General features: G+C 40.1%; 1 protein-coding gene across 1 annotated transcript in view; it reads right to left on the reverse strand.

Annotated features, from left to right (window-relative positions):
- Positions 1-777: 777 nt before the first annotated feature.
- Positions 778-21,768, reverse strand: part of BAZ1B (bromodomain adjacent to zinc finger domain, 1B) — a 74,656-nt gene continuing 53,665 nt past the window's right edge. The window contains exons 13-20 of the mRNA XM_005877196.2: positions 20,331-20,508; positions 18,149-18,331; positions 9,726-9,873; positions 8,524-8,671; positions 6,640-6,749; positions 4,272-4,420; positions 3,259-3,362; positions 778-2,953 (exon numbers count right to left, since the gene is read on the reverse strand). Of these exons, the coding sequence (XP_005877258.2) occupies positions 2,596-2,953; positions 3,259-3,362; positions 4,272-4,420; positions 6,640-6,749; positions 8,524-8,671; positions 9,726-9,873; positions 18,149-18,331; positions 20,331-20,508 (1,378 nt within the window). The 3' untranslated portion in view covers positions 778-2,595. The remainder of the gene's footprint in view (positions 2,954-3,258; positions 3,363-4,271; positions 4,421-6,639; positions 6,750-8,523; positions 8,672-9,725; positions 9,874-18,148; positions 18,332-20,330; positions 20,509-21,768) is intronic.

Below are 21,768 nucleotides of genomic sequence, written 5' to 3' on the forward strand. Positions count from 1 at the left end.
TCCATTGTTTTCCAGAGTGGGAGGGAGAAACATCAATGTGAAAGAGACACATCAACTGGTTGCCTCCTACACATGCCCCGACTGAGGGTGGGGAGTGAGCCCACAACCCAGGTACGTGCCCTTGACCAGGAATCAAACCCAAGACCCTTCCCTGCGCAGGCTGATGCTCTAACCACTTAGCACACTGACCAGGACTCCCAGAAAGTTTTTAAAATGTCAGGAGTTTCCCCAAAATTAACTAAAAATCTACATAAATTTCTATAGTGAAGACTTAAAAAAATAATTTCCTCTAATTCTTAGTAATTTCAAATAAAATGTTGGGGGGTTTCGGACAGAGACAAGGCCAGGGAAAACGATGGTCTTACTTTGTACCCGGGTCATCAGAAATGTCTCCTGGAAGCAAGGAAATGAGAAGCTGGCTCTAACCTGTGGTTAAAAAGGCTAAGTCAGCCCGGCCGGTGTGGCTCAGATGGTTGAGGGTCGACCCATGAACCAGGAGTCGATTCCCGGTCAGGGCACATTCCCAGGGTTGCAGGCTCGACCCCCAGTAGGGGGCATGCAGGAGGCAGCCGATCAATGATTCTCTCATCATTGATGTTTCCATTCCTCTCTCCCTCTCCCAAATAAATAAAAACATTAAAAAAAAAAGACTAAGTCAAAGGTCCTCTCAATGCTGAGGAATAACTGGTTCCAAAACTCAGTAGGAAAACTGAGGACTCAGACTATATACTATCCACTAGCACCCCAAGGAGCACAAAGAAAGAGTCACCAGCATTGTTTTTTCTTTATAAACACAAGTACATAATGTTTATTTGAAATTCCAATTTATTACAAGTTTACCCCTCAATGGGGCCCTTCCTCCTTAAAGACAATTTAAAAACAAACAATTCAGGTGTCACTGAAGTGGGAACACAGGATTCTTACTGTTAACAAGAACAGACTGGCTCTAGGGTAAGAGGCAGGAGGTGTTGGTGGCTGGGATTATGAAATTGTAATGTCAGTGCTAACTCCAAGCCTGTGGAAAGGGGACAGTAAACCTATCCACCAGCCACCGGAGCAAATCCCCAAAGTCCTTGAATGAAGAGGACAGGGGAGAGGCAGGGACCACACCTTGAAGTTTAATACTAAGAGGCTTTATTCCCAAATTCTGTAAGTTGCAATCCCCTTGGTGGAATTCTTTTCCCTTCATTTAAATAGATACAGGAGAACCTAGGTGATCCAAATTTCCAATTCAAAGTTGATAGAAAAAAAAAAATTAAACCCTGTTTTGCATTTTTTATCAAAATCTTCCATAAAAGGGAAAGAAGACTACAAACTTTTGCCTAAATATAACCACTAGTGCTAGAGTCATTGTGGGAAGGGGCTGCCTAACTTCTCCTCCCATCTCTACTCCCACTGACACTGACCCCTGAAAGATTCAGGTTCTCAGGGAGTAAAGGCATGGGAGGAGGGGGGTGAAAATGGGAATGGAGAAGGGAGAAACAGCCACAGGGGCAGGCGGGGGGATGCCCCCTCCCCCCCAGGTCACACTGATTGCTGTGATAAGCCTCCAACCCACTTCTCTGAAGGAGGATGGGCTGAGGGAGGAGATGGGGCAAAGGAAAGCAAACACATTATCATATAAATTGTACTGTACATGTGCCAAAGCAAGATGACAAATATTTTACAAGATGTTTTTATACAATATCACTGCTAAAACAAGCAATTTTTAATAACTAGAAAAGTCAATTAAAAAAAATTAAACATTTCAATCCTTCCTGCTTTTCTTCTGCTCACCTAAGAGCTTGTCTGGTATGTGGGTGGGCTGGGCTCCAACACCCCTCTGGCCAGATCCATCAAACTAAAGATTATATGCATGATTATAAGCAGGACTCCAGTCTCTACGTGAAGTGCCTTAGTTTGTTTGTTTTCTGGAGGGTGTGGTGGGGTGGAAGTGGGGAGAGAACTGTCACAAAGAAGGGGAAGGAAGGGTATTCAGGAATGGCTCTAGGACATGTCCCTTTACTCTGCCAAGATCAATTCAAAAGAGCACAACTGTTTCATGATGCTGGTGAATACAGAATTCTGTATGGCACTCACTAATACCGTCACCTGAGAGGGAAGGGGGGAAGAGACAGAGTATGGGCTTAAAGAAACAAGGCTGTATATAAATATAGATTTTTAAAAAGCAACACCACCTAACTGGCCTGGTTATACTTGATCCTTCTGTGTAATACAGTAATCCCGCCCCTGGAGACCAAAGGGCTTGGCACTATTGTGGTGGCCAAAGTGGAAGGGATCTTGGGTAGGAAGGGAAAGGAACTGGGTTCATACCCTTGGGCTCTTCATGGAAATTCTCAGAAAGGGTAGGTTAAGGTCTACCACCATATTTCTAGGCAGAGACCAACCCAATATTATGCTCTCCAAATAGCTCTGCTTGATTAAGGCTCTATGGAGAGTTTTAGAAAAATAGCACAAGCTTGGGACAACAGGCATTTCAGGACTCCCTGTGATATCCTCCCTTCCATGTTCTTCTCCATCCCACTCTTCCTTCCCTTGCTCTCACCTCCATTTCCCGAACCTCAGCTCCCTCTCCCTTACCAGGGCCCCACCTCTCTATTTCTTCTGTCTTCGTCCCCTAGACTGTCCAATGGTCTCTGGCTCACTGTCCCCTTCATCTTCAGTAAACTGGTCAGGAAACTTCTTGCGTTTCCTACGGACATATGGGTGGCCAGGAAGGTGTTTATGCAACAAAGCCACCAGACACTGTTCTGTCTTCACCATGCAGTTTAGCACATGGCTGCCTCGGCAGTTGTAAAGCTCAGCGTTGGTAAACACCTGCTTCATGTCGGTAAGAAACTCTTGCACAGAGCGGTAGCTCCCACAGGAACATTTGTTCTGCATTGTCTGGAAATCCATGGGGTGGGTGATCACATCATAGTAGTCCTCAGCCTCATCTCTGGTCACAGGCTCCCTGTGGAGAAACCCCAAATGGAGATATCAGCACAGCCTTGACACAACGGACAGAAACTTTGCTGTTAAACCATTAGCCACAGAAGGCCCACCCCGCTGAGATCAGCCACCTGGTAGGCACAGAGAAGGTGCGTTCACCTTGCACTAAGAGCTGTCTCTACCAGTTTGGAACACCAATCCCCTGCCACTGAGACATGTCTTGAAAGGAAGGGATCAGATTCGTTCCTAGGGGTTCAAATGAGCACTGCCTCAGTCAGCTGCCAGGTTGGTCCTACCCCTCTGTGCTTGAGAACACAGGGCTATTACCTGAAGGGCCAGCTGGAACGGTACTTCACAATCTTGCTGAGGATCTCTTCACACTTCTGCAACTCCAGGCTTTGCCTCCGGGAGCTCCGTTTGGTCTGAAGCACCTGGTGCCAATGGAAGAAGACATTATTACAGATCCAAGAGAAGAAAAGTGGACAAAACAGAAAATGTATTTATCTGCTTTAAAAAAGAGAGAAAGAAAGAGCTCAACCACTTTCTTAAGAGCAGATGGACCTGGGATGATGATGACACTGTTGTATATAAGCAAGCAATTGCAGAAAACCAGACCGGTTATGGGTGCCACTGGCAGACAATTCTATGGGAGTAGGGAGTCTCAGGGAAGAAAGGCAAGAGGTACAATTCCTTTCCTATGCTCTCCCACTGCAGGCTGTGACTCGAAGAAGAAGGAGCCACAGAGTTGAAGAGGTTAGGGCTGGGTAAGTAGGAGGATCTCTCATTGCTCTTTGAGCTCCCTAATGGCTTGCTTTATGCCCTCAGCCCATCCCAACCCCAATTTGATCTGTCAAAACAATCAAGTTTTCAAGGGCCTCTTTTTGTTCTTTAAAGCTCAAGTGAAGTCTAAAGCAAAACCACTAAAATCACAGTGGAGGAGCAGAGGGGAGGGTAATGTCCCTCCCATAACAACTGTCAGCAAAAGACGAGAGAGTAAATGAGGCTCCGACATTGCTGACATTCCCACAATGGAGACCCAGCCCCTCTGAGCCACTGGAGACACATGGATACTATTTTAAAATCCTTAACAAGTCGCAGGCTGCCTGTTAACTAAAGGAGACAATGTTTGCAGGCTACAGCAGGAGAATGCCGGACATAGCTGTTCCTGGAGGGCCTGCTGCCTTGTCTGCCTATAGGCCCTCCCATCAGCCTCCAAATTTAGGGAGGAGGGAGGAGGGAGGAGAGGGGGAGGCTCCCACCTGTTGCCTGATGAATTCCTAATGCTGGAGTGGGGGATAAGAAGCAGAAACATTAGAGGCAGAATGATAAATAATTCTTACCAGCTCATCAACTTCAGTGTCATCTACAGGTGGTGCCTTTGGCTGAGACCTCCTGGCGATAGGATGTGGCTTCTTAGCTGGTCGTCGGCCTGGCCTTGCCACAGGGGGGATGACACCCTGCTTGCTCCGGACAGTCTTTCGAGGTCTCACTGAAATAAAAAATACAGACTGAGAGGAGAACAACTGAGGATGAAGGAAGCATGTTATGGAATGAGGAGATAATCGGACAAGCAAAGCAATGGCTTCCTTGGGTTACAGAGTGCTCTTTGCTATCTCCTGTCCTATCTAACAGGATATTGTGAAGGGAGCAGTAGTAGATGAGGAATGAATACCTTTCATCAACTGCCAAAGACCTTTTAAGAGCCTCCTCAGGTCAGTTCCTTCAGTGCTTCTATCCTCTGGCCCCACCCTGTTTAGTTACTCCTGGGAATGAGGCTCTTGAAGGAGTCAATTGTAAGTGACTCACTCAGAAGGAGAGGCCATTTGCTACAGGTCTGCCTGGAATTACTACAGCCCACACTCAGCCTGAAAGAGTGTAATGCATTTACACGTGAGATGAAACTTGACTATAGGAGAGATCCTGTTTTATAATTCCCAGAGTTATCTTTTCTTAGAGAAAAGCTGATACTTATGTGAAGTATTTATGTAAAGTCTTCCTCATTGAATACAATTTAGGGGTAGCATCAGTCCTGCTCTCTTGCATTTCTGAAAACCATAGACAGTCATCTAGGTCACTCCCATAAAAAGCTGCCTAGGATCCCCAAAGAGAGAAGAAAGAATAAATACAAAGGCACCCAAGACCACTTGTGTCTCAGGTTTACATCAGGTGCTTAATGTCACACAAACCAACATTCCTCAATATCCCACGCTCCAGAAGGATTAGCTCAAGGTTTCTCTACTAAACAAATTTTCCCTGGAAAGCGGGAAGGTGACATTTGGACAGACATAGGGGCATACAGAGGCAGTGATACAGGAATAAATAATGTTAACCCTTCATTGGCTATTCCAGGGTCTCAAGCCCAAGACCTGGCTAGGAACAGAGTAAGCAGCTGGTGCCAAGGATAAAACTTTGGGATGTTAGGAACAGACACCAACCCCAGACTTGAGCTGAACTAGAGAACCACATCTTTGGTGGTCTAAAAGGCAGAGTAGACAAAATGCTCTAACTACTTCCTACATCCTTTTGATAGAAACAGCCCTTGAAACCTGGAAAGGAAACAATTCCTTGGAAAGAGAGCAACACCTCAGAAGTAGAAAGCAATCACTAGTTTGAAAATAAAACAACCAGTACACTGCTATATTCAGAATCTGCTTCCAGACAAACACGCATCTGAATCACAACTCTCAGCCAGTAGATGCTGGTCTCTGTGTGATGCAAGGTTAATGGACTGCTTGTCTCCTCACCCTGGATACCTGGAAAATCATGCCAATAGGAATGAGTGAAACTGAGGTGTCCCAAATTAAAAGCCTTCAGGACTAGAGAGACGGGAGCAGGTGTGTAAGCCCAAGCCCTCAGGTCTGGCGGCACTACTGAAGTAAGAGACTGATCATGCCAAGCATCGTCTCTCTCCTCATACTAACTCTGATCATTCAGAGTGCTATGATCTTGGGAATTATATCATCTCTTCAAGAGCTCATCAAAATCTTGATCTGTGTCTCTTTTCTACTAACCTACAAAGAAGGATATGTTTTGAAAAGAGGGAGGCTAAGGGTAAATTACAGAACTTCAAGTTTAACCATGAAAACAACAAAACTCTCAAATAGTCACACAAAATAAAGAGTCAGCGAGGTAAGGGTAAATGATGAGGCCTTTTTCCCCCCTTACTGGCATCTAATGTGAAACATATACGAACCTTCCTAACAACTTTATGCCTAAGCTATGAAAAACCGGCATTCTTTTTCAAACTAGCAAAGCTATGCCCTGAACTCTATAGGCAAGTGAAAAACAAAGGAAAAATTACTTCTCTGAAAACAGAACTAAAACAGAGGCAAAAGAACTGTTAGGAGAGGGCAATGGAACTAGACCTTCTTTACTCATTGTCCCCAGACAGCGAGGGGTTCAGAATCAGAGGCTTGTCATAAACATACTTGGTACCTTGAATTCTACTAAATCGTGGATCAAGTGAATCTACCATAAATTAATGTTCTTGAGACGAAGCTACCCAACCTCCTAATAGGAAGGTGGTTAAATGGCACCTTGAAAACCCATTTAAAACCATGGCAATGAAGTCACCCCAACAGCCACAATATGTGAGAAAAGGAAGATGGCATGATGGCAACACTGACTACCTATTGCCTGCCAACCCAATCTTTCCAAGTCAGCTTAAAAGACTATGAGATTAACTATGAAGGCAAACTGAATACTTACATCGCAAACCAGCCACCTCATAATCTTCTTCTTCCTCCTCCTCCTCTTCTTCCTCTTCACTGCTCTCATCATCTTGGCTGTTCTCAGAAGCAGACTCTTCTGTGTAATTCCTGGGAGGTGAAAAAGCATACAGGGAACCTGGTTCTCAGCCAAAGTGTTCCTAGGGGGATCAAGTCCCATTCGGATCCCAGCAACTTTTCCCTCTTCACACACTGGACAGATTTGATGATGAGGAAGGTAAACTGAATCCAGGCCAGGACACAGGAAGTAGAATGAAAACGTAAGCTTCAACAGCATACCTCCCCGACCAGGCCCCAAATGCTTTGGGTAAGACACCAATGGCAACAGAAATCAAGACCAAAATGTACCCCTCCCCCCCTCAAAACAATTCAAAATTTTATTCCTTTTATCTCACAAAAACAGCCAGATAATGTAACATTTAAGGTATTAAAATGTGTCCCAAACTCTGGGGTGGACTGAAAGAATAAAAGCCCAGACAGGTGTTACTCCACCTTGATGGCCCCCTTCCAGGAGCTGAAACAGCTTGCAGATGACCATAACATCAAAGCAATGGTAATCCCAGCTCAGAACAGCTGGTCCAAAGCCCCACCATTTCAGAACAGCATGCCTCATCTCTCTTAAGTGTAGCTGGAATGGAGTGAGAAATAACTGAGTAATACTGTTAGGTGAGGTCAGGATCAAACAGCTCTGCCCTTTCAAAGAGAGACCAAGCCAAAGTGCCTATAAGCTGCCCTTTTACAACCTCAAATTTCAATGTGGAAAACAATTGTATTAACTTGGCAAATATTAGGTGCCTCCTTTTTACAAAGCCCTGTGTTTGGCCTTACTGAAATTAGGGTGAAGAACAAAGCACCACCTCTACTCTCAGGGCATTCACAATCTCATGGCAAGACAATCAAATGCACCAAAATGCTGTCTTAGATATTGAACACCCAGTTGAAACACAAAGAGGAACAATTAATTCTAAGGATGTAAGGACACTTCAAGAGAACACAAAATTTTCGGTAGTTTACACCCAGTAAAATGAGGGAGTACTTGGAAGAGAGAATATTCCCACTTGGGAGGAAAGCACAAGAGGCAAGGATGCACAATGAACAGTTTGTAACAAGCGCACAAATATGGGAAGGAGGGCTCATAAAAACATATGCCAGTATTGTACAGTAAGAGTCTCAAAAGTTAGGCTAGGGAGTTTGGACTTTATTAAAGAGGAAATGTAAAGATTGATGTTTTTGAATAGTAAAGTGACATAAGCAGGTCTTTGCCTTTTATAACCTATTCAGGTCTCATCACTAAAGCTGGAAGAATAAGAGGGTGAAAGATATGAGGTAAGGAGTTGAGAAACCACTGAGGAGCCCAGGTGAGAGATGTAGGAGGGCCAGTGACAACAGGGACCTTGGAGAATGGACAGCAGATTGATTCATAAGACATCTGGACACTGACTTGATAACATCTGGCAAATGAATGACTATGGAAGACAAAGGAGAGGAAGATGTCCAAGTTGACAACCAAATTCTAATCATGTTAAGGAAGGTCTGGGTAGGGAAAGTAATGAGTTTCAGGATTTGGTGGTTGCAGACATAATCACCAATTAAGAAATGGGCAAGGGGCAGAAGGAGATATATTGTCATTTTAGAAGGTATGGTCAAGAAGATAGAGAACATAACTGGTAATGAAACTAGAAATGTCAACATTAAGCTAAAATGAAATCAGAGCCCTTTGAGTTCCTATTATACCTTAAATGATCAGGCTCCATACCCAATAGATGGACTTAAATTAAAGCTCCTTAAAGTCATTCAGTTTGAATAACTGAAGCCTAATTATAACAGCTATTTATTCATTTGTTTTTGGGAGAAGAATTCTCACCTGCCACGGGAGTTGCGCCTGGCAGTAGCAGGCTGGCAAGCTGGGCATTGCCACTCACCATCTGGTACTTCATAGAGGGCCGGCCTCAGACAAAACAGGTGGAAGGCTTTATTACACTCATCACACAAGATCAGTTTGTCATCCTCACCTGCAAGAAGATAAACTTGTATGGCACTGTCGGGAACATGGCAACAGTCAAGGAGTTGGAAGAAAGAGCCACTCGCCCTCAATTAACACTACAGAAGGAACAAACATTCTAGTACAATGCTACTACATATTTTTTTTAATGTAGTCACTTTCTGAAAAGAAATGTAGCACATATTAATCTGTGGCTTAGGTCTCCTGATTTATATTCCAAAATCTACCCAGAGCTAGGACAGGACAGTTAACATTTATTAAGAGGCAGCAAAAAAACAGTGATAGCAGGAAATTTTGCTGCTCCTTTCCCACTAAGAAATAAATTCCCTATTAAGTATTACATTTTCTGCCCTTCTTCCTTCTGGACGCCCTAAACACTTCCCAACTCGTATCTGGTATGACTCTCTTAAAACACTTGTTTCCCTACATTTGAAAATACACTGAACCAACTTACCATGGCCATTTCCCCTCCCCAACCTTCATTCTAAATCAGTTCTTAGGGCAACTGTTTTTGGAAATTAAATTCAAGCCAAATTCACAAAAGAATTTTAGCCACTGAAAAGTGAATCACTGAGGGAGGCTTTTAGTTGTGAAGTTCCTTTTACACACATGGACTTAGAAATCTCTCAGCATTAAACGGTTCCCAAATGCCTTTGCTGTGTAGAATTCTTGCTGGAAAACCCAAACCTGAGTATTCTTCACAATGTACAATACAAGTACTGCCCTCTGGTGGTAGCACCTGTCCTACTTCACAGATGACTAAAATTCAGAGACAGTAAGATTAAAATGTTTAGGTTAACTAATTTTCTTCCTTGTATAGAATTTAAAGATTGGAAAGCAACTGCTCTTATTTTATACTCAATATTGGGGAACAAAGGGCCTACTCTGATTTGTGGATATGTGATTTCAGATTAGCATTTTATTATAGAACTCCAGCAGGTAATATCTGTCCCACCACATAAAATTTTGTGTACGCAAAATTCTTTAGGGGAGAAAAGATCTGGGTTAACAAGTCACAGTTCCTGATACATTCAAATAAGCAGCACTGACCTAAATACACCTACCTTTCTTTCGACAAACTTTGCACCTGGCATTTTCTGCTGACATATCCCACTTGATACAGGCATCAAGCATCCCAAGTAGAACATGCATTCTGGAAAAGGTCTGAGCTTCACGGATGGCTGTCTTCCATTTTTCCAGAGCAGATGCAACCTAAACAGAGACCAAATCAGGCCAGTATTACTACAGGGACCTCAAAGACATGAATTTTTCACATAATACTGACAGAGTTTACACTGAAAGAGGAACAGGTAGATACCAGAGAATTCTGAGTACATTTTCCTCCTACAGCTCCTCCTGTCTGACTCATTTATAAATCTTATAGAAGAAACCAAAGCTCTAAAGAGGGTGTGAAAATACTTGCCAAAGGTCACATAAAGAATTAAGGGAGGGAAATAACTGGAGACACATCTCTTCTAGTGAAAACCACTTAAAGATTCAGTGTCATTTAAAAGCAGGAACACTTTTTAGTATGAAAGTACCGGGTAGCTCAGTTGGTTAGAGCATTGTCCCAATACGCTAAGGTTACAGGTTTGATCTTCAGTCAGGGAAAATAAAAGAATCAAATAATGAATGCTTAAATAAGTAGAACAACAAATCGATGTTTCTCTTTCTCTGTACCTTCCTCTCTCTAAAATCAATCAATAAAAAACAAACTATTAAGTGTTGATACAACATATTCCTTTAGACACTATCACCAACTTCTAAGTTAAGTGAAAATTTGAAAGTCCCAGAAGTTAGCCTGACTTCATTCTGGGCAGTTAATCTCTGCATATTGCCTTCTCCATGATCATAAAATGCAAATTAAATTAGAATCAGCCAAGCAAAACATAGGATGGTGGAAAATATAATCAGCAATTTTGATGATAAACACAACTAACTCTCTTTCCTATGGTGAGCATCTACCTAAACAAATGCTAATGTGGGGGGTTATCATTCTCAGATAGTCAGAAAATACAAGAGACAAGGTAAAGCTTAGGCAATTCAGCAGAAGCTGAGAGACTAGGTTATCTTAGTATCATCAACCTTGTGGAGGTCATATTGCTCAACTGTCATGAGTGAACTAAAGTGGATTAGCAATCCCTGATACTTTTACAACTTGGGCTAGCTCTAGCTAACTGACAACACTACTGCTGGATTTCACTGCCCTGCTCTAGGCAAAGAGGTCTATTTTAAGGAATATAGTCTTCCTCCTATAGGAGAGTCCAGTTATCCTGGAAAGCCATAGGCTTTACAATAGCTGCCAAGGGAGAAGGATAGTTGAGCCATAAAGCTGTGGTGTGAGGGAGAGAAAATAATGTTGTCCTTTCTCTTTCCTACAGAAATAAAGAACCACAGAGCACTTCACAGGTATACATTTATGAATAATAGCAAGGATCATTTAAACACACCAAAAAAGTCTATTTAAGAGGCTGCTAAAGTTCTAGGGGAAATTGACTCAATTCCTTATTCCAATCTCCAACTGCGGGTATTTCAACATCTGCCTTCGAAATACTGTACAGCACAATTTCCTTCCTTCCCTCTTCAGAGTGCATCAATAAGACATGGGGTCCATTACGACAGCTGCTAGTTTTTCCCCCTGTTGTAATGGAGAGCTAACATATGGTACCATAGACTTTCTTTAAAAGAGTGCTATTGAAAACAGATAGAAAATGGCTAAAATGGGCTTTGCTGTCCTCTAGTGGATAGTCAGATGCACACCTTTTCAAGAAAATGTCTTAGCATATAGTAATGCTTTTTTACTTCCTTTAGTTATTGCTTATACATTTTAAATTTGAGTACTCAATAGCTCATTTGGCCTCTAAAATAAAAAAACTGAGCCCTAGCTGGTTTGGTTCAGTGGATAGGAGTGTCAGCCTGCAGACTGAAAGGTCACAGGTTCGATTGCAGTCAAGGACATTATAGCTTGGTTGCAGGCTGGTAAGGGTGTGTGTGGGCAACAACCAATCGATGTGTCTCTCACACACTGATGTTTCTCTCTGTCTCTCCCCCTCACTTCGACTCTCTCTAAACATCAATAGAAAAATATCCTCCGGTGAGGATTAATAAAAACACTGGAAGGGATCTTGAAAACAGGCTTATTTAACCTCATTTTAAAAACATTTATTGTGATAAAATTTATATATTGACAAGTTCACCTTGTAAAGTGTACAATCAATGGTTTTTCATATGTTTACAGAGTTGTGCAACTGTCAATATAATCTTAATTTTAGAACATTCATCATCCCCAAAAGAAACCTTGTACCCACTAGCACTCATTCCCCATTCCCTACACTACCCCACCACATTTACCCAGCCGATAAGTAACGATTTATCTACTTGTGGTCTATAAATTTGTCTATTCTGGACATTTCATATAATATCTGGCCTTCTATGACTGGCTTCTTTACTGTGCATGCTTTCTAGGTTTATCCACATCATAGCATATATCAGTACTTCATTCCATTTTAATTGCCAAATAATATCCATTGTATGGATATATCACACTTTGTTTATCCATTAATCAGTTGATAAACATTTGGATCACTTCAATTTTTTGGCTATTCTGAATAATGTTGCTAGGAAATGTTTGTGCACAATTAGGTAATATTCATTTATTATTTTTCGTGGAAAGAAAGGTTACCCAAGGTCTCACAGCAATTAAGGGCCAATTTATCCCGAACCAATGCTCTTGGCATTATACATACTAATGATCAGTGTCCTATTATATCCACTGAGTTATCCATCTAGACCAGCCTAGACTCCAACCAGCCTCTAATTTTGAGGGCAAAAACATTAGGCACTCAAGATTTGAAAGAGCATCCTGGTCTTCTCCCACTGCACAAAATTCTAAACAGTCTAGCACATTAAAAAACAAAACCTTATCATAGTCAAAACAGTATGAGATTTTTTTTTTTTTTTGGTTTTGTTTTAAAATATGTTTTTACTGACTTCACAGAAAGGAGGAAAGTGATAGAAACCAATGAGAGAAACATTGATTGGCTGCCTCCTGCACACCCCCCTACAGGGGATCAAGCATGAAATCTGGGCATGTGCCCTGACTGGGAATCGAACCAGCCACCTCCTGGTGCATGGGATGATGCTCAAACAACTGAACCACAGTGGCCGGGCAAAACAGTATTTTCAAAAACAGATCAAGAGCAGCAAAATAAAAATTTTGACATTCAACACATCCAGTAAATACTCTCTGATGAAAATTTCAAATTCTCTAGCATGTTTAAATAAAGTTGGTCCCTAGATAGAAGTGAGTATAACAGAACCAAGAGGAAGCCAGTTTACATGCAAGTCCCTCCGCCTAACAGTAAAAAGGCAGTATATCTTGGCAAAACTATAATGAGGCTTCAGACCATATTTTTCCACAAAGAATGTATAAAATGTAAAAACAGATAATCAGGTTGTTAGGACAAAAGGAGCCAAACTAAGGAGAGAGCTTAACAGAATCCAGGATTTTGCCAAATTATACCATGTCTTTCCCATTTAATACAAGGAAATGAAATAAACATTAAATATTCAAAGTCAATAACTATTACAAAAAAGATATTTGAGAGATAATCTACTTTTATAATAAGGAAACTGAAGCCCAGATTAGAGACTGATATTAGCTCATGCAACAACCTAGTGCCAACTAAAAAAAACCCTGGCCCACGCTAAGTGGAAACCGTCAAAGCAAAGGACAGTGGAAAATTTCAGAGCTGTGTCAAAGTTGACCTTTGTTTGGTAGGGAACTGAAGGACATAATGCCATTTTAATGGAGAACATTGTTGAACTACTCAGTAGGCAACCTAATTGATTTTCCATGAAACTCTTCCATGCTTTCCATTTGTGTACTATGTGTCTGGGCCCCAAGATTAAACCTGTAAAGTGCTCATATTTTTCCCCCCATTCAAGCTAAGAATCAAGTCTCATATGACAAGCTAAGAAGAGGTTACTTCAACATGGGGTTGAGCACTAAAAATAAAAAAATATGTAAGAAATCTACATCTAGTTCTCAATAACCATGGAGTTGAGCACTAAAAATAAAAAAATATGTAAGAAATCAGAGGAGAGAAAAATGGCGACCAGCAGGAAGGTAGGGAAGAAAAATTATAGGTAAATAAATAGCAGAGAAAGATCATATCAAGAAAGAGACTCTTCTGTATAAAACCGAGTTAAAAACAAAACCAATGTAATATTCAACAAAGGAGACTATTAACTATCTAATGTCTTAGACTTCATCTAGGCGACCTGGAGGCCATATAATCATTAAAAAGAACACAAGAAGGTGAGAGTTAATCCTTGTACGATAATGACATATATGTGAAGTCTCTAAGCCTAAGTCACAAATTAATTGTTAAACCTTTATTTAACGGAGTTTTAGTTCTCTGTTCTGCTTACCCTCTTCCACAAAATAATCACATACTGGTATCACCCTTGGCCCTAGGAAGAAATTTAGGGGGTACCTGACAACTGTGTTCAAATACCTGAGGAGCTTTGGACAGTAGACTCATTCTATGTAAACCGAGAGGGCAGCTGTAAATGACAAGAAGGCCAAGTTCAGCCTTCCATCTGATTAACTCCAATTTATTCTTCAAAACCTAGCTGATATGTTCTTCTCCTCTGGGAAGTCCTCTCTAATTTGCCCCCAGGTATCCCTGGTGACTCAGGTACTGCTCTTTTTATCATCAGTACTTATAACACTACTATAACCATCTCTCACACTCAAAATGAGATCCTTGAGGGCACAGACTTCTGGCTTTTACTCATCATTGTAACCTGCAGACTTACCACAGTGACTGACACTAACAAGCTCTTACCAATTGTTTATGAAACAAAAGAAGGGAGAAAAGGAGAATTCAAAAATAGGGGAAAGTATGCTACTGGATAATGCCTGGGACTTCTTTAATGTACTCTTTTCAAATTCTTACGTAATTTTAAGCAGAAATCTAATACACAAAGCAGACGAAGACAGCTGCTGACTATTATAATAAAGAAAAAACAGGCTGGGTGAAAAAGGTGAGAGAATTAAGCAAAACAAACAAAAAAAAACCTCAGACACAGACAACAATACTAGTATATAGTGATTACCAGAGGGAAAATGGGGTGGGGAGAGGTAGAAGAGAATATAGGTGTAGGGGGAAATAAATAGTGATGGAAGAAGACTTGGGGCCCTAGCCAGTTTGGCTTAATGCAGTGATTCCCAAAGTGGGCGCTACCGCCCCCTGGTGGGCGCTGCAGCGATCCAGGGGGGCGGTGATGGCCACAGGTGCATTTGTTTTAACTTTTTTTGTATTACCTTTCTATTCTGAGTTCAATAAATAGTTTCATAATTTCAAACTTCAATGTTTCTAATTTACACCTTTCTTTACTATATTTTACGAAAAAGGTAGAAACATTAATACATATATCTTTCTGTTTAATTGCTATTAAAATTTAAAAAAAATTAATTTCCAGGGGGCGCTGAGTATTCGACCCCCCAGTGGGGAGTGTGCAGGAGGCAGACGATAGATGATTCCCTCTCATCATTCATGTTTCTATCTTTCTCTCCCTCTTTCTTCCTCTCTGAAATGAATAAAAATGTATTTTTTTTTAAAAAGACTTGGGGAGGTGAACACATAATAGAGATGATGTATAAATTATTAACCCCAATAAATTCAATTAAAAATATAAAAATTATTAAAAATGCTTTTTTAAAGAAAAAACAGACATCATAATGTTCATTAGTAAGAAATTAAGATGTCAGAAAAATGAACATTTACATGGACTCATAGGAAGGGGAGACAGATGTTCAGGATATGCTGATGAATGAAAAACTGCAGAACATTATGCAAAGGATTCCATTCTATAAAAATCCACAAACCCACAACCTTGTATGTATATAGAAAACACATCAAACTATTAAAGAATGATATTCTTGGGCAGTAAAATTAGAATAGGAGTTGTTTCATATTTTACTTAGCTCTCACTTTTGACTTACAATGAACATGCTACTTTTAAAATTAAAAAACAAGAGAACTGGATACACACATACAAAACCATTAACTTGGATTCTTACCTTTTACTGTCTATAAAAATTAACTAAAAAAGAAAACAGGGAAATGCTTCATGATACTGAATTTGGCAATGATTTCTTATATAGGACAGCAAAAGCAGAGACAACAATAGAAAAAATAGATGTTGCACATTAAAATTTAAAACTTTCGTGCATCAAGATATTATCAATGGAAAGAAAGGGCAGCTCATGGAATAGGAGAATATATTTGCAAATCATATATCCAGAACATATAAAGAACCCATACAGCCCAGCTGGTGTGGCTCAGTGATTGAGCGTTGGCACGTGAACCAAGGGGTTCCTGGTTCTAATCCCTGGTCAGAGCATATGCCGACGTTGTGGGCTCAATCCCCAATAGGAGGAATGCAGGAAGCAGCCAATCGATGTTTTTTATCTATGTTTCTCTCTACCGCTATCCTTTCCTCTCTCTCTAAAATCAATAAAAACATTTAAAAAAAAAAAAAAAGCCATACAACTGGACAACAAAAACCCAAACAACTCAATTATAAACTAGCCAGGACTAGATAGACATTTGCCCAACAATAAGACATATGGCCAATAAGCACATGAAAAGATGGTCAACATCACTAATCATTAGGGAAATACAAATCAAATCCACAAGATACCACTTCACACCCTAGGCTACTATCAAAGAAACAGAACGTAACAAATGTTGGCAAAGATGTGGGAAACTGGAACCCTCATGCATTACTGATAGGAGGGTGAAATGGTACACCCACTATGGAAGACATTATGGCAGTTCCTCAAGAAATTAAATAGAATTCCTATGTAATCCAACAATTCTATTTCTGGGTCTATACCCCAAAGAATTGAAAGTAGGAACTAGAACAGATAGTTGTACACCCATGTTCATAGCAGCATTATTCACAATAGCCAAAAGGTGGAAGTGACCCAAGTGTCCATCCATGGACGAATAAACAAAATGTAGTATTATATATGTACACTAGAACATTACTGACTTAAAAAGGAAGAAAATTCTGGCACATATTACAATGTGGGAGAACTCTGAAGACATTCTGCTAAATAAGCGAGTCACAAAAGGAGAAATATTCTATGACTATACTTATAGTAGTCAAATATACTAGTACAGACATAGAAAGAAAATGGTGGTTGCCAGGGGTTGTGGTGGGGTGTAAAATGAGTAGTTTAGTGTTTGCAATGAACAGTTTCAGTTCAGGAAGATGAAAACTTCTGGAGATCGATGATGATAACAGTTAAAGAACAATGTGAATATGCTTAATGACAGATCTGCATTCGTAAAAAAAAAATAGTTAAAATTGTAAATTGCCTGTTATGTATATTTTACCACAATTTTTTTCATTTTTACTTTTTTAACGGAATTTATTGGGGTGAGACTGGTTAACAAAATTATATAGGTTTCAGGTGCACAATTCTACAACACATCATCTGTACACTGTATTGTCTATTTTACCACAATTTTTAAAAATTTAAAAACCATTACCACCTTTTTAAAAAAGGGAAACGGGAAGGGGGCATTCTGACCCATTACCCAGTCCTAGAGATAAGGCTGTGTTTCACAGACCAGTTTGAAAACCACAAACTTCAGTGAAAGTGACAAACATGGTTCAGGGAGTAGTGTTTACAGTAGCTAAAAAGCATAGGGTTTGCCCTGGCTAGTTTGGGCTCAGTGGAAAGAGCGTCGGCCTGTGGGCCGAAGGGTCCCAGGTTCGATTCCAGTCAAGGGCACATGCCCGGGTTGCGGGCTTGATCCCCAGTGGGGGGAGTGCAGGAGGCAGCCAATCAATGATTCTCTCTCATCATTGATGTTTCTATCTCTCTTTCCCTCTCCCTTCCTCTCTCTGAAATCAATAAAAATATATTTTAAAAATTCTACAACACATCATCTGTACACTGTATTGTCTATTTTACCACAATTTTTAAAAATTTAAAAACCATTACCACCTTTTTAAAAAAGGGAAACGGGAAGGGGGCATTCTGACCCATTACCCAGTCCTAGAGATAGGGCTGTGTTTCACAGACCAGTTTGAAAACCACAAACTTCAGTGAAAGTGACAAACATGGTTCAGGAAGTAGTGTTTACAGTAGCTAAAAAGCATAGGGTTTGCCCTGGCTAGTTTGGCTCAGTGGAAAGAGCGTCGGCCTGTGGACCGAAGGGTCCCGGGTTCAATTCCAGTCAAGGGCACATGCCCGGGTTGCGGGCTTGATCCCCAGTGGGGGGAGTGCAGGAGGCAGCCAATCAATGATTCTCTCTCATCATTGATGTTTCTATCTCTCTTTCCCTCTCCCTTCCTCTCTCTGAAATCAATAAAAATATATTTTAAAAAAGCATACGGTTTGACTATTTAAAACCAAATCACTCTACACAATCATAAAATTACATCTTCATTAACTAGATACCTTTGCTTCCTCTGCCATTTTTTTCTCTTCATCCACCTCTTCAGTTTTTGATGAATCTTCACTTTGGAGTTTTTTTCTCTTTTGCTTGGGAGCCATGAAGCCTTGGAGAAATTTCTTTATGACACTGGCTTGAAGGGCAATTACACACTCACCAAAATCCTTCAGTTTCTCCAAAGAGACCACCTATAGGAATTGATTAAAAAACCAGGTTAAGAGAAAGGCTGAGAGAAAGATGAAAGGAGACTATCCTTGACTACATTCAAATCAACCTAGACACCAATGGATCACATAACATTAGTTTAACTGGGTTCCTCAGTTCAATGGATGGCTTATGCATTTAAAAGTAGCTGACTACTTCCATTTCCCCAGCGAAGGGATCCACAAAATGCTGAAACTTGCTCTACTTAAGTAATCAATTCAATTCTTTCGCTCAGTAAACTGAGTGCCTATTATGTGTAAACCATAGTCTAAAGGCAAAGAAAAACTAGGAAGGAAAATTGAAATTGTCTGAACTACTAGCTTACAAACTATAAACTAAGTAATATGCTTTACATACTTGACTTCAGCTAAGTCTCACATTTTTTTTTTATGAATGAGGAAACAGAAGCTAAATCACTTGGACCCAAATCATGTTCTTAAATACCAAACTACTTTCTTTAGTCATGCAAGACACACAATTAAAAGATGCCATTTTATAACCACAAAGAGAAACAAGGAAGAATGATAATAACCCAATGCTAGTACGGTATGGTCTGACACAAAGTAGGCACTTGGTAAATATTTGCTAAATAAATAAAAGAGTAAATGTAATATTTGAAAATGGCAAAGTTATTTTGGGTTGAATAATTCTTTAAAAAAATTTAAAAACATAAAGATATTTAAATTCTTTTCCCTAGGAAATGTATCAAGAATTCATAAACAGATCAATTAAAAAGAAAAAGTAGCATATATAAGATGCATTTATAATTTGCTAATTCCAATAGCAAAGAAAATGAAATACAAACTCCGACAGAAGATTTAAAATAGTATCAACTCCATGGGTTATTATGACCCTGAAGTGATATAAAAACTAAAAGAAATATAAAGTGTTTATAAATTAGGACAAAGGGAGTTTCTGAGAAAGATGTAACTGCTCATAAAAATTATACAATTACACCTGAAACTAATATAATATTGTATGTCAACTGTAGTTGAAAAAAATTTTAAAATGATACAACAAAAATATACATGCTATACTGCACATAAATAATTTGAAAGGACCCGCAGGGGTTCTCAACCTTCCTAATGCTGCGACCCTTTAATACAGTTCCTCATGTTGTGGTGACCCCCAACCATAAAATTATTTTCGTTGCTACTTCATAACTGTAATTTTGCTACTGTTATGAATCGTAATGTAAATATCTGATATGCTATATGTGTTTCCCAATGGTTGCGACCCACAGGTTGAGAACCGCTGGTTAGAGTTAATATGGACTTTATTATTTAAAATCAGTAAAAAATATTTTACAATAATTGATGGATAGTATTCTCCAATCTAACAGCATGAGTATTGCCCAATATAAGCATAACTCTCCTGAGTTAACTAGTGTAAAGAATGCATAAAATCAGCCCTAGCCAGTATGGCTCAGTAAACAGAGCATCAGCCTATGGATTGAAGGGTCCTGGGTTCGACTCTGGTCAAGGGCACCTGCCGGGGTTGCGGGCTCAATCCCCAGTAGGGGGCATGTAGGAGACAGCCAATTGATGATTCTCATCATTGATGTTTCTATCTCTCTCTTCCTCTCTGAAATCAATAAAAAAACAAAAAAAATTAAAAAAAGAAGAAGAATGCATAAAATCAGAACACAACAAATGTATTTCAGACCTTAAAGCACAGGCATCACATGCTAATAAACATGTTAAATAATGTTACAGGACTATGGCTCCAGGACCAGTTTTCATTCAACTTAATAGAAAAGGCTCTGAGCCAACTAGTAGATTTTTGGGGATACCAGCAAAAGATGACAAAGGAAAAATATCATATGTATATAGAGTATTTTTCAGTTCCACATGTCTTTCAAGATAAACCCAAACATATGATTTCCAGGATCACCAGGGGAAGTCAACAACAGTATCAGGGGACAATTCCAAATTGGGTTTTCATGAGTAACAGATTTCAAAGGGTGTTTTCATATGTTCTTACTCGTGCTTCAAATTCCGATGTTTCTTCCACATAACCAAGACCTCCCTTTTGTAACCTTGTTGCAACTTCAATGAGATCACTACGAAGAAAGTTTAAGAGCTCCTGGTTGCCATCACAAGATTTTAGGCCCAAATTTGGCTTCCGGGCCAGGTGAATAGAATGAACAATGTCCTGGTACCTAGAAAAGTTGGGATAAGCAGGAGGGGAAATAAATAAACGTTTGAAGATGGTTCATAAATTTCAATTACTTAGATTTTTCATCTCTCCTTGGTAATTTTTAGTACAGTGGGGCCTTGACTTACTAGTTTAATTTGTTCCGAGACCGAGCTCGTTAAGGAGCTCGTTAACTCAAATTACTCTATCAACTCAATGCAAAAAATCCGCCGAGAGACAGCTGGTATCTCAAAAAACTCGTTAGTCGGGACACTCGTTAAGTCAAGGCCCCACTGTAGTCTGTTTCTTGCACAAAATTTCAAATTTCTCTTATTCTTGATTTATTTTAAAAACAAACTTATTTTATTCTGTATTTGCTAAATTCCAGTATCTAAAATGGGTTGCTTTTCCTAGCTCTTATTCATGATACCTAGTTTGTATATTTTTAAACTTACCATGAGTTTCTTGGAATTTTATCCAAGTTTGTGGGAATTCTTTGAGGCCTGGTTTAAAGCTGTGTTCCTCCAGAGAGAAAGTATACTTGCTTATGTCAGTTGCAAAATTGCTACCAACCCAAGATAACTTTAAATCATCTGCCTAAAATTCTTCACAACACAGAAAAAAAATGATTTCAACTGAAAACCTACATGAGGACCTTCACTTCACATGCACTTTTCCACTAATGGTTAACCATTTGAGAAGTCCCAGCAAAGAAAGACTAAAATACGACGCTCTACCTTGGATGGGGCCAACTATTAGCTTCACTGTTGGCTTCCTATACGAAAATGAAAACTAAAGCTTAAGGTCATCTAAACTGAGTACTAAGTTCCCTATTCTTTCTTAATAATATGGGTTTTTAATATTATTTTCCTGAATACAACTTCATTGTTATTGGTGTTCTTATAAAGGACTAGAGGCCTGGTGCATGAATTCATGCATGGGTGGGGTCCAGCCGGCCCGCCCATGGGTAGGTGGCCGGCTGGCCAGCCCCACCCCTTGGTCAAACTCCGGGTGGAAGGGACAATTTGCACATTAGCCTTTTATTATATAGGAAGGATTCTTTCAGCCCTAGCAGGTTTGGCTCAGTGGATAGAGTGTCAGCCTGCGGACTGGAGGGTCCTAGGTTTTATTCCGTTCAAGGGCACATGCCCGGGTTGCAGGCTTGATCCCATTGTGTGGTGTGCAGGAGCAGCCCGATCAATGATTCTCTCTCATCATTGATGTTTCTATCTCTCTCCCCCTCTCCCTTCCTCTCTGAAATCAATAAAAATATATTTAAAAAAAA

This window comes from Myotis brandtii, unplaced genomic scaffold (genome assembly GCF_000412655.1).
Source record: "Myotis brandtii unplaced genomic scaffold, ASM41265v1 scaffold510, whole genome shotgun sequence".
NCBI lineage: Eukaryota > Metazoa > Chordata > Mammalia > Chiroptera > Vespertilionidae > Myotis > Myotis brandtii.